The 13159-nt window shown below is 38.8% G+C and overlaps 1 protein-coding gene across 3 annotated transcripts in view; it reads right to left on the reverse strand.

The window, feature by feature from the left end:
* Nucleotides 1-1470: 1470 nt before the first annotated feature.
* Nucleotides 1471-13159, reverse strand: part of LOC121013718 (zinc finger protein 782-like) — a 40691-nt gene continuing 29002 nt past the window's right edge. For 2 of the 3 annotated variants that reach the window (XM_040449506.1, XM_040449508.1), the window contains exon 3: nucleotides 1471-5333. In XM_040449506.1, coding sequence (XP_040305440.1) covers nucleotides 4162-4974 — 813 coding nt within the window. In that variant the 5' untranslated portion in view covers nucleotides 4975-5333 and the 3' untranslated portion in view covers nucleotides 1471-4161. Of the gene's footprint in view, nucleotides 5334-12217; nucleotides 12840-13159 lie in introns of all 3 variants that reach the window. The other variant, XM_040449507.1, reaches the window with a different exon arrangement.

Raw genomic sequence — 13159 nt, forward strand, 5'->3', positions numbered from 1 at the left:
AAATTAAAAAAAAAAATACTTAGGAAGAAATCTAACCTTGATTATGAAACATCTGTACACTGAAAACTATTAGACTTTGATGAAAGAAACTGAAGATACAAATAAGTAAGAAGATACTCCGTTCATGGATTGCAAGCATTAATATTATTAAAACTCATACTACCTCAGGCAATCTACAGATTTAGTATTTGTTACTAAAAAGCCACAATAATCAAAACAGTGTAATGACAAAAAGACATGCATATATAGATCAATGGAAGAGAGAGACCAGAAATAAATCCTCACATATAAAGTGAAATGGTTTTTGACAAGGGTACCAAAACATTGTGTCAAGAGGAAAGTCTTTTCAATGAACACACTAGGAAGTGTGAAGAATGAAGCTGGACTCCTACCTTACACCATATTTAAAAAATTAATAGAGCAAAGACCTACACATTAAGAGCTAAAACTATAAAACTCTTTTGAAGAAAACATAGAAAAGATCCATGACGTTAGATTTAGTAATGATTTCTTGAATACGCCAAAAGCACAGGTAACAAAAGAAAAAAAAGATACGTGAAAGATTCTATCAACAGAAAATAGACAGGCAAGCCATAGAATGGGGAAAATATCTGGAAACCATACATCCATCAAGAGAGTAATGTCCTGACTATTCAAAGAAATTCCACAATTCAACAACAAAACAAACCACTTGGTTAAAAATGGGCAAAAACCTGAATGCGGAGTTTTCCAAAGAAGATACTCAAATGGCAAGAACAAGAAAATGTGTCCAACATCACAAATTGTTAGGATTACCATGGCTATTATCAAAATAACAGGTAACAAGTATTAGGGAGGATGTGAAAAAAATCACAACCCTTGTACACTGCTAGAAGGAATGTAAAATGGTGCAGCTGCTACAGAAAATGGTATAATAGTTCCTCAATAAACTAAAAGTTGAATTACCATATGATGCAGAAGTTCTACCTCTGGGTATATACTCAGAAGAGTTGAAAGCAGGATCCTGAAGAAATATCTGTACACCCATGTTAACAGCACCAATATCCAATATCCACAATATCCAAAAGGTGGATGCAATTCAAGTGCCCGCTGACAGATGTAGACAAGATCTGGTATATACATACGATGGAGTATCATTCAGGCTTAAAAAACGAAGGAGATTCTCACACGTGCTGTAGCGCCGATAAAACCCGAAGACATTTTGCTAAGTGAAATAAGTCAGTCACAAGGGGACAAACATTACATAATTCCATTTATATAATGTGCCTACTGTAGTCAAATTGGTAGAGACAGAAAGCAGAATAGTGTTTGCCAGGGTATGGCAGTGGGGTAGATTGAGGAGTTAGCATTTAATGGCTATGGAGTTTCAGTTTGGGAAGATGAAGAAAGTTCTGGAGATGAATGGTGGTAAATGGTTGCACAGTACTGTGAGTATATTTAATGCCACTGAAAAGGCACTTTGAAAAATAATTAAAATGGTAAATTTTATATTATGTATACTTTATCTTAATAAAAAAAATAAAAGTTACCAACAAGCATCAATAATAAAACACTTCGTAATTACCCAATCATGTTTTCTTGAACTCATCAGTCACAGAGTAGCTTCCAGACGCTTCTTGACAAGTCTTGCTTGGTAACTAGACACCGCCTTTTGGAATATGGGATGCTTCCAGCTGAGATCCTGCAGCCCAGGTAAACTGAGTTGGAGAATTTCATATCAACATCCTGGCATAAGCCTGCAACCCAACCTCTCCATTTTCTTTTTTTTCTCTTCCTTCAAGAAGTTAGAATTTAGAAACACATTTCCTCTATTTCTTTACTTCAAAATACCTGGCCAAAACCATGAATGAATACATTTTAATATCAAGCTATACATAAATGAAACTGAATGAAGTACAACCATCCAACAGTATGTATGAATGTTAGGTACATCACATTGACTCAAAAAAAGCCATGTCACAAAAGCAGGACACATGACCATTCTAATTTCAAAGTAAGAACCATACAATTATTGTTTATAGATTTATAATTATTATTTTTAAAAGGCAAATCACTGATACACACTTGTGCACACACACACACACACACACACACAAACACACACACAATTTTGAATAGCTGCTGTCTCTGGGAGGGAGGAGATAGATAGGGCAAGAGTATCCCAGTGGATACACTCTCACTCTTTCATGGCCAATACCGTTATCCTTCGGCGAGGTAGTGGGTTCACAGGTCACATTCTATTGTGCTCCACAACCTGCATATTTGTCATATGGTCTCTACACATACAACATTTTTGTGTTTCAGAAGCAAGAGTCTCAACTACAAGTCTGGTGAACGGGCATGGAAAGGAGGAGACTGTACGAAGGAATTCTACCTTGCTTCTTCCTCAGAACTTGGTTTGTCCGTAACAAGTCGGGGGCACCCGGGGCCAGTGTGCCATATCTGGGCCCCTAAAACTAACCATGAGCCTGTTTTCCTCAGGTTGGGAGCTTTTTGAGACGGTGCAGAGGCCACTTTCCAAACAAACGGGGCTTCCCAAACTCCACTCCTACCAGGGGGAAATCATTTGCTTTGCTCTGTAAATGCTTATCTGCAGCTTCCTGCCTGTGATCATCCCCATAATCTAGAAGTTGTACATTTTCATTTTCTGTGCCTCCACCCCACAACTGGTTTGAGCTGCGTCCCTCCTTCCACCTTATGGAAAGTAGCAAAGGCCATCTCAATCTTTTGAACTTCAAGACCGGTAAGATATTTTAGTCACTGGAAGACCCCAAGCGCTGACAGTCTTTCCTATACCTAACAGGTTTCCTCAAGTCATTTTTCTAATGTCAGAGATGAGTTTTGAAATTGATTACATCATCTACTTATAATTTTTTAAACTGCTGTTCTGTTTCTGTAAATATTTTTTCAATTAGTTTCTATACATGGCAAGTTATAAATTGGTTTCATTTATTATTACTAATACACATTTTTCTTTTAGAGAGAAATGTTTATAAATCAAATTACAAGCTGCTTTAAATAAAAATAGATTAATGTAGTTGGGCTCCACGTATTTTAAAGATTATAAAGAAACTTCTGGTAAGGCTTAGTCGAGAATCCTGGACTTTACCCAACTCCTTAGTTCTGGCAACAGAACTCCCATTTTTACCTATTTCCAGCCCACAAAAATCTCAAGATGGTTGCTGTGGCCCTGAGCTTGCATCTGTGAAAACCAGAGAAGCAGGTCTCTGAGGACAGTCTGCCACCACTGTGGTTGTCCAGGGAGAGTTGAGTCACGAGGGTATGAGATCCGGGGTGTCCTGGACGGGAAGGGCCCAAGGAGTGGAGCCATGAGCCCCACCGAGCACTGTAGGGACACCTCCAGCTCCAACTCCCACCCTTCCTTCAGAACTCTCACTTTCTCTTCAAGTTCCGGTCATCTCCATATTCCTGCCTGTTTTTCCCCTAACTTTACCCGTATCATCTCTTAGGAGGCATGAATTATGTAAGACAGAAGGGAATCGACACTGCTTTGTTTCCACCCTGTGCCCTTTAACCCTTGCAACAAACATGGGCGACAGTTCACAAAGAAGGGAGTGGAGACTCAGGGCGAGGAGGTTGCTGGTCTAGTAAGTAGCTGAGTCGGGACAGCACCCAGGTCTACAGGTTTACACGGACCCACTTAACTCCTGGTTCTCTACTGGGGTTACGGGACCCAGGGAAGGCTGACAGCGCTCTCTGGAAGAGCTCAATTGTTTGGTAAGTCAAAAAGCATTCTTGTATCAGCTCTACACTACGTCAGAGGTTTCGTGGAGCCAGACACACACAGGTGTGAGAAGTAGGCCAACCCAGGCAAATACTCAGCAAATGACAGGTCCTGGAGAACTTACAGGAGAGCTGTCTGAAGTCTGCAACACAGAACAGCTATAGTTTTGAGTGTCTGATCTGCAATCAAGATTTTCCTTCACTCAGTAGGGTTGTAAGGCTTTCCTGTGTGTGTGATCCCTGAGGTAAGTTCTACCACATTCATTCCATTCAGTGTTCCTCTTACCGTGAGAGTCCCCTGATGTTTTCTGAAGTCCAATTTATGGCTGAAAGCTTCCCCACATTCATCACATTAATACATTCCTCCCCTGTAGGAGCTTCCTGATGTCCTGTGAGGACTGATCTAGAGGTGAAGGCTCAGCCATGCTCTCTACAGTCATAGGGTTCCTCCCCTGGGTGAGTTCTCTGCAACAATCGTAAGCCAGATATCTCGCTGAAAGCTTTCTCACCTTCATCATATTTAGAGAGTTTCTCCCTTTTATGACCCTCCTGATGTCCTCTGAGGATTGATTTGTAGGTGAAGGCTCTGTCACACTCATTACACTTATATAGTCTTTCCCCCGTGTGAGTTCTCCGGTGTAATTGTAAGCCAGATTTCTCGCTAAACGCTTCCCCATACTCATCACATTCATTCGGCTTCTCCCCTGTGTGAGTTGTCCGGTGTTTTCTTAGGCCTGACTTCTGACTGCACGCCTTCCCGCATGTATTACATTTGTACGGCTTCTCCCCTGTGCGAGTTCTCTGATGCATTCCTAGGCTTGACTTCTGGTTGAAGGCCTTCCCATACTCCTTACATGCATAGGGCTTCTTCCCTGTGTGAGTTGTCTGATGTGTTCTGAGGGGTGAATTCTGGGTGAAGGTTTTCTGACATTCATTACATTCATAAGGCTTCTCCCCTTTGTGAATTGTCTGATGGGTTTTGAGAGTTGACTTCTGCACCAAAGGTTTTCCACATTCACTGCACTCATAGGGTTTCTCCCCTGTGTGAGTTCTCTGATGGACTCTCAGGTCTGACTTCCAGCTGAAAGTTTTCCCACATTCCATACATTCGTACGGTCTCACCCCTGTGTGAGTTCTCTGCTGTTTCCATAGGCTTGACTTGTGGCTGAAATCTTTCCCACATTCATTACACCTGTAAGGTTTCTCCCCTGTGTGAATTCTCTGGTGCATGAGGAGGTACGATTTCTTACAGAAGCATTTCCCACATCCGCAACACTCCTAGGGTTTCAACCTTATGCGAGTCCTCTGACGTACCCTGAAGGCTGACTGGGGGCAGAGGGCTCCCCTATGTTTATTATAATCACAGAATTTCTCTGGTGTGTAAGCTGAATTATGGCTGAAGTTTCGTCCACATTCAAAGGGGGTCACCTCCGCCTAATTTCTCTGGTTTGTTCTTCTTGTGTGTGACCCCTGGTCGAAACTTTTCCCTCCTGTGTCAGTTCTCTGAAAATGAATAAATAAAACTTGCCACAAATGTCTGTCTTGGATTTGTTGGCTCTTCTCTAAGAGGTTATCATCTTGGCAGTCTTCTAAAAATGAGAAAATTAAAAATATGAATCTTATGAATCTTAAGACACATTTCTTACAGGGAGGGAGCCCATATACACAGAGTCTGTTATATATTTGACTCTTTGGTTCTAGTCCGGTCACACAAGATTAAGTAATTTGAAGTATATATTTCCTATACTGCTTTCATTTGAAAATAAATTGGCTGGAGTGGGGAAAAAAAGGAAAACAAACTGGCAATGAATATATATGTACATATGACATTTAAAAAATGTGATTTTCAAAACTACATGGAAGAGAAGTACAGGAAAGGAACAATGAACACACGAGAATAGTTGAGTTTGGGAACTCGACAAACCGAAGAATGAGATCAATTCAGCAAAGATTATGGACAGTAAGTGTGGACGAGGAGTATTAGTGGGTAAGGCTTTCAAGGTATACATAAGAGACAGGGTTAGGATCACGGATCCTGTATTCTACTGCAAAATACAGATTATGGGACAGGAAACTCGTTAGTCTCCATGCTTCTATTTGGAGCTTTCTTTTCTTTTTTCCCTGAGTTTATACATTAACACCAAAATACACAAATAATAGCATAATTTCCTTCCAATAATAATAATAGAAAAAACAGGTCTCTACTCCAAACTCAAACTCTCCTGGCTGTTTTTCACAGGAAGACAAATACACAAGGAAGGAGAAGTATACAACTACTGAGAAGAAAAGCCATCTCTCAGCCTGGGGTGAATTTCCTGCCCTACGTTGGCTCTGGTGCCTTGGTACATGATGTTAAGGTTGTTCTATAACAATACTCTCCTGATCATCAGATTGTAAGTTTTCTTTCAATGTGCTTACTCTCTTGAAACAAACCCATCCAAGAGTAATCCGTCAGTCAGCATTCCATCAATGTTTCAACATACATGATTTCTACTGGTTTCTAGAACCTTAAGGATTATGTTTCACCTTGTTTTTAGACTTTAGACATCCTTTATGTTCATTTATCATAAAAGACTTTACTTTTATCCCTGGTATGCTTGACTGCTATTACTCAGTTGCTACCCACAACAATTCCAGCAACAGTTTCAGGCCTGTACTGAAATTTAAGATGGTCCTAAAACCACTGCCTCAGGTTCCATCAGACAAGAGTCAGGAGACGTTCTGGAAAACAAAGTTTTGCACCAATTCAGGAACATTAGCTGTTCAAGCCAGTATTATGGAAGTCCACGGTATTTTCTGCAGGTCGTCTGGCTAGGCTGTTTGATCCCCCTTACATGAATTCATTCCAGCAAAAATCTTGCCCCACATTATTTCTCTAAGTTACCATGCATTCCTTTTTTAGCTCAAACTCTACATATCCTTCAGGAAAAGACTCTTCTCAAGTTAAAAAACAAAAAACAAAAAACAAACAACCCTTCTTATATCGCTCCATGAATTTAAACACCATTTACTTTAAATCTGAAAGCAATTAAGTCTACGCCACTCACTTGAACAACAGATACGTGAAGAGCAGTTACATATATTGAGACACAATTTTTTAAAGTAAATTATCATCACTGCAATCACAATGCAGCTTAAAATTGATGACACCTGTCCATTTCCTCTCTTAGGCATATCTAAAATAATATTTTATCTTTTAACGGATGGTATTTTAGATGCTATGAAATCCATTTTGTGCAGCTATGCTGTGCTTTATCCAAAACAAAACCTTGATTCTCTGATTTTCCTTGCACTCCTCTGTGATACAGAGAGGGTCCTTGAAATACCGTGTGCCTGGAGCTCCCTAGACCTCTCTGTGACCCATCGGCTCAGACGTAATACCAATGTATACCTGATGATTCACAAGTCACAGGAATGTGGCTAGGGCATGTGCATTCAATTCGAAGTACCTTTCCCCTAAACAGCTTCAGTGTCAATCAAATGTAATTATGAAATATATTACATTCCAGAATAGGGAAAAGTAAGAGAAAATTTTTTTTTGGTAGAATACAACACACACACACACACACACACACACACACAGTATGTATTTATAGTTAGTTTTCAGTATATCAAAATATTATGAATAATTTCTATGTGTAGAGTTTTGGGATGTGCTTCTTCATGCCAGGTTTCTTAGCTCCAACCCCATTACACACTACAGCTATATAATGGCCCATTGTTTGAATATATCTTTCAGTGGACTCCTAAATATGGAAGTTATTTCTAGATTTGCACTTATACATTCAAACTTTTCCCAGTAATTGTGCCAATTTACACCACTGCCTGCCTTGTGGACGTTTCTCTTGCCTCATCTCTTAATTATTCGTGGCACTAGTGGGATGAGTCCAAAATCATGGTACTGTGGTCTGAATTCACATTCCTGAGATTGCCATTAATGTTACATATTTTTCATGTTTATTAGTCATTTTTACGCCCTCTTTGTCCTTTCTTTCTAATGAATTGACTTTATATTCGCAATTCTTGGAAGTTCAATAATATAAGCCTATTTGAATGTCAAATTACATACCAGGGGATGAGCCAGTGAGCACGACAATAAAAAAAATACTGCTTCTCAGAAAGCATATGTTCCAGAAGAAAAAGGTAGACAGTAAACAAAATGTAATGCATATTTGATATATGGCGTGTTAGGTAATGAAGGCTTTGAAGGGGAAAGGGGGGGTGCAGAGATAGACTGCCTGAGTTCAGCAGTCATGGGCAGCCATACTGAAGAGACACTTAAGACCTGGATTCTTTATTTATTGAAGCAAACCTTCTGTGATGAATATTTGTAGTGAGTATTATCTACCATTGTTTATCTTGTAACTGTCAAGCTCTCTGAAACCATGAAATTCTTCTGGGCAGTTTAACAAAATGACAGGGAGTGGAGTCACCATCCACACCGAGGAACAGAGAGCCTGACCACATCGGGGAAAACCAATGTATTCTTTCCAGAGCACAACTTTCTTCATGCTTCCACGTCACATGACTCACAAAATTCACAGCAATACCTTCCTGATTTTTCTTTAGAGTTTTACAAACTGTGCATACAACCCTAAAGACATACAATTTAATTTTACCAGCTGCTTTATAAAAACTGAATCATATAGCTTGCTATCATCATTTTCGTCTTATTCTTTTGTTCAATATTGTGTGCAAGATTCACCTATGGTTTTGCTATAGTTATATTAGTACGTTATCTGTGATGTATAACACTCCATAAAATAAATGTGATTTATTTCTGTGCTCATCTGTTGATGGCATTTGGCTTGTTACTCCATTTGCAAAAGCAATTCACCAGTTCACACTTGCATGACCAGTGGATGCAGGTCTCTACTGCCCCCCGCCTCCGACTTCATACTGTCAGTGTTCTTATTTTCTGCCAATTTCTTTTTATCTAAAAAAAAGTTTTTTTAATGTTTTTATTTATTTTTGAGACAGAGACAGAGCATGAACAAAAGAGGGGCAGAGAGAGAGGGAGATACAGAATCTGAAGCAGGCTCCAGGCTCTGAGCTGTCAGCACAGAGCCCGACGCGGGGCTTAAAACCACGAACTATGAGATCATGACCTGAGCCAAAGTTGGACTCTTAACTGAATGAACCACCCAGGCACCCCAAAAACAGTGTTGAAGAGTAAAAATAAAATACTATTTTTCTTTCCATTTATGTGTATTATTTTTTGAAAATGCTACTAGGGTTTAGAGCTAACTACTTTATAAACAGAACTTTTGGTATTTCTTTTAACACAGAGTTACTGTGGTAAAATTATGGAGACACAAAGGGCAGAGGGAACCAAGAAATAATGCCAGAAATATTTGGCAGAAGACCTTACATGCCACATACGGGGTAGATACTGATGAGGAGTTAATCAAATATCTGTTTCCATACTCAAGCTCTCCATTGCCCACTTCTGCCTAAAGGCTTGGAAAATCTTTTTTATTTTTATTTTTTTTTTAACGGCTTGGAAAATCTTAAGGTAGCTAATGTGACATAATTATAGCCAAATAAAAAAAAAAACTTTTTTAATGTTTATTTATATTTGAGAGAGAAAAAGAGCATGAGTGGGGGAAGGGCAGAGAGAGGAGGAGACACAGAATCTGAAGCAGGCTCCAGGCTCTGAGCTGTCAGCACAGGGCCCAACACAGGGCTCGAACTCACAGACTGTGAGATCATGACCTGAGCTGAAGTCAGGTGCTTAATAACTGAGCCACCCAGGCGCCCCTTTAAAAAAATTTTTTTTTAATGTTTTTATTTATTTTTGAGACAGAGAGAGACAGAGCATGAGCAGGGGAGGGGCCGAGAGAGAGGGAGACACAGAATCTGCCAATTTCTTCAATGTATGCTGGCAACATGATACTGTTTCCATATTTTTCTCAAAACTAATCAGATTAAATAATTCCCCCCATATTTACTAAGTGTGGATTTCCTTTCTGGGGAAGATTCTGATTAAGTCTTTTGCGCATTTTTTTTATTAAGCTACCTGTCTTTTTCCTCAGACTTGTAGAAGCGCTTTATAGATTGTAGATACTAGGTTTATCTTAGTTGCGTGCATCACAAATAGATTCTGCTATTCTGTGGCTTGTCTTCTCATAGTTTTTACATAATCTTTTAACATCTAGATATTGTGACTTTTAACATAGTCAAATTTATCACATTTTTCCTACATGGTTAAGTGTTTTTTGGTCTTAAGTCTTTCCCCACCCACAGCGATAAAGATTTTCTATACTATTTTCTAAAATATTTTATTTCACCTAATATAATTCCACCCCAAGTTGATTTTTGCTATATGTGTAAAGTACAGGTACAAGAAATCAATTGTTTAAAACGTGTTTATTCCTGGGCTACTTCAATGATTTGTTTAATTATAGTTACAGGAGTGTAATCAATCATATTGACAGGAGTTTCGCTCAGTAGCAGCTAGAGAAAAGTCCCACAACATTGTTTCTCAAAGATGTTTTAAATTATTATTGGGCCTTTGTTATTTCCATATAAATTTTATTTTTACTTATGTATGTATGTACACATTTAATTTCCACAAAATTTTAGAACCAGCTTACCAAGTTTCACAAAAACCAAAACCAAATGAGTTCACCTGGTATTACAATGCATCTTTACATATATTAAGAGTATTAAGAGCTTTAATATCTCTCCAATTAAAGACTATTCAACATCTCTCCCAGTTTTTCTAAGTTTCCATCTACCTATCCTATGTATATTTCCAAATGTTCACCTACTCTATTACTAGAGACGTGTGCATAGTTATTTCTTAGAAATGACTGTCTCTTTGAGAACCACCATCTGGCTAGTTATTATTTACACGCCTGTAGTTTTCCAACTCACTGATTTCTACTTTAATCTTCACTAAATTATTTCTTCCACTTTGCTTAGTCTTTTTTAAACTTTGTTTTTTAAAGTAAGTAGTTAAAAATACAAATTTCCCTGTAAGCCCAGAGGTTCTGATATCATACTTTTTATTATTACAGTTTTCTGGACATACTACAATTTTAACTTCCAGAGACAGGTTTCAATGTCCTTGCATTGTTTATAGTTTCTAGGTTTGTTGAACTCTGATTTTTCTATTGTTTTGAAATTTAATGATATTTCCTTTTCACCTGAGTTCTTTCATATTTTGTGATTCTTCCACTGACAGTGAAAGGGTTTACTCTTTGTTTTCAGAGTGTGAAACACATTTACAATTGTATCTTACTTTCTTTTCATAAAATGTGTTATTTCTGTGTTCCGTAGCCTCAGGTGTTTTCCAGTGGATCTGTTATGAAATCAGAGGATACACAGTGGTTACAGTATCTAATGTGCTTCAGTATCACTTTATATCTCCTGCAGTATTTTTTTTTAGTGAACCTTGATAATTTATTTAGAACACAGATATTAAAACTTTCATATGCCCGTCTTTACTGTCTTCTTTAATATGATAAAAGTACCTTCTTTCTCATTTCATGGTTTTTAACCTGAATTCAATCTTGATTAAAATTCAGATAAATGATCCCAGCATATACTTTGTTTTGGCACAGTGATTAACTATTTTTCAGTATCAAACTTTCCAAATTATCCTTCAGGTCTATCTCTGATAATATCTGATAATATATTCTCACAGTCGTTGGCTTTAACCCATTTTCATGAGTTGCTATGGCAGCTAGTTTTCTATTATTTCATGTTGTACTGAGTGCTTAACAAAGCTTTATAAAAATGTATTTAGTAATAGGCATGTTTATTTTGTTAAGTGAATTTTTCTTCTAACAGGCAAGAAGGGTGTATTGGCCCCTCACGGTTATCTTTATAATCTTATGTAATTCCTTAATTATCTACCTCTTAAGACACGATCTAGTAATTCCCTAACACATAATCCATTTCTTCTCTCTTCCCATTCATTAACCTCCAGTTTTATATGCTTTTCTAATATTTCTTAGTTTTTATCCCTTTTTTTTACTGTTCCATATAACTCTATTACTTGATGTGTTAATTAAAAATTTTTTTAAAATGTTTATTTATTTTTGAGAGGAGAGACAGAGCATGAGCAGGGGAGGGGCAGAGAGAGAGGGAGACACAGAATCGGAAGCAGGCTCCAGGCTCTGATCTGTCAGCACAGAGCCTGATGCGGGGCTCGAACTCACGAGCTATGAGATCATGAACTGCGCCAAACTTGGCTGCTTAACTGACCGAGCCACCCAGGTGCCCCAATTTTAAATGATCTATACTCAGGCCCCCAGTTTTTAAAGATGGGAAAATGATCACGACTGCATCCACCCCTTGTCTTAGACCTTCTCCTCCCATATGCTACTGAATACGATACACTCTTCCTAAACACCCACATATATAGGGGCTCTGTAAGAAAGTGCTGAAATTATTTCATAGTAGACATCTCTCACTGACCACTCTAATTTACCCTGAAAATTTCTACTCGTACTTAATAACTCACCTGAAGATCTTCTGGTTAGAAATTCTTTCTCTAATGAGCATAGATCTTCTGCTTGCTCCAGCCTTAAGATCACTCCTGGTTTTGTATAGCGATACCCTGTCAATGGGAAATAATTTAAGCCTTGGGCCTGCTGCATGGGCTTCTCGGATTCTGAATGTGAAAGAAGACACATTTTCAGGGATGGCACAACAAAGGTGCTCATTTGAAGCTTTCCCTGCAGAGTGGACAACAAAAACATTTGTGCCCCCCCCCCCCCCCACTGATGTTCAGAAAGTATGAATCTCCTTGAGCTAAATCACGAGCACACATAATACTGAACTTAGCAGGGATCTACGGCATGAGGTTCCCCTTCTCCCATGATGGCGCAGTACCAGGTAACAGGCACTGCAGGGTAAGGATCCCAGAAAAAGAAGAAATAACGGAGTTTCAGATCAGAATATGGTACCAAAACAGAACGCAGAGGTCTCAGGAAGTTGAGGAGACAGAACCAGAAATTCAGAGGCCAACGCAACTCCCATTTGTGGTGTAAGATCCTGGAGACAGAGCTGACTGAAAGAGACCATGAGTTTCTGCGTCTTGAGTCTTTGGCTAAAGACGGTACGTGCAGGGAAACGACGTGCAGCTATGAAAAGAACCACATGAAAACAGATTGAACAACGTTTGAAGTACACGGGGGGGATGGGAAGTCTATAAATAGGAGAGGATATCCCATTACACAGGAGACTACCTACTCTGCTCTTGGAAGTGTGTGTTGTCCTAACAGTGGGGTAAAAAGCATCCTGAAGTGTGTCCCAGACCCAATTAAAACAACAGCAATGAAAGTTAAAAGTGAGTCTTGTGGGTGTCAAACTACATGGAAGCAATTTATGGAATCTGAGAAAAATGTCCCCAAATTTAAAATACAAGAAAACCTAGCACCCAAAATATAGGAGTAGAACCCTG

This window comes from Herpailurus yagouaroundi, unplaced genomic scaffold (genome assembly GCF_014898765.1).
Source record: "Herpailurus yagouaroundi ecotype Mexico unplaced genomic scaffold, PumYag 199, whole genome shotgun sequence".
NCBI classification, from domain to species: domain Eukaryota; kingdom Metazoa; phylum Chordata; class Mammalia; order Carnivora; family Felidae; genus Herpailurus; species Herpailurus yagouaroundi.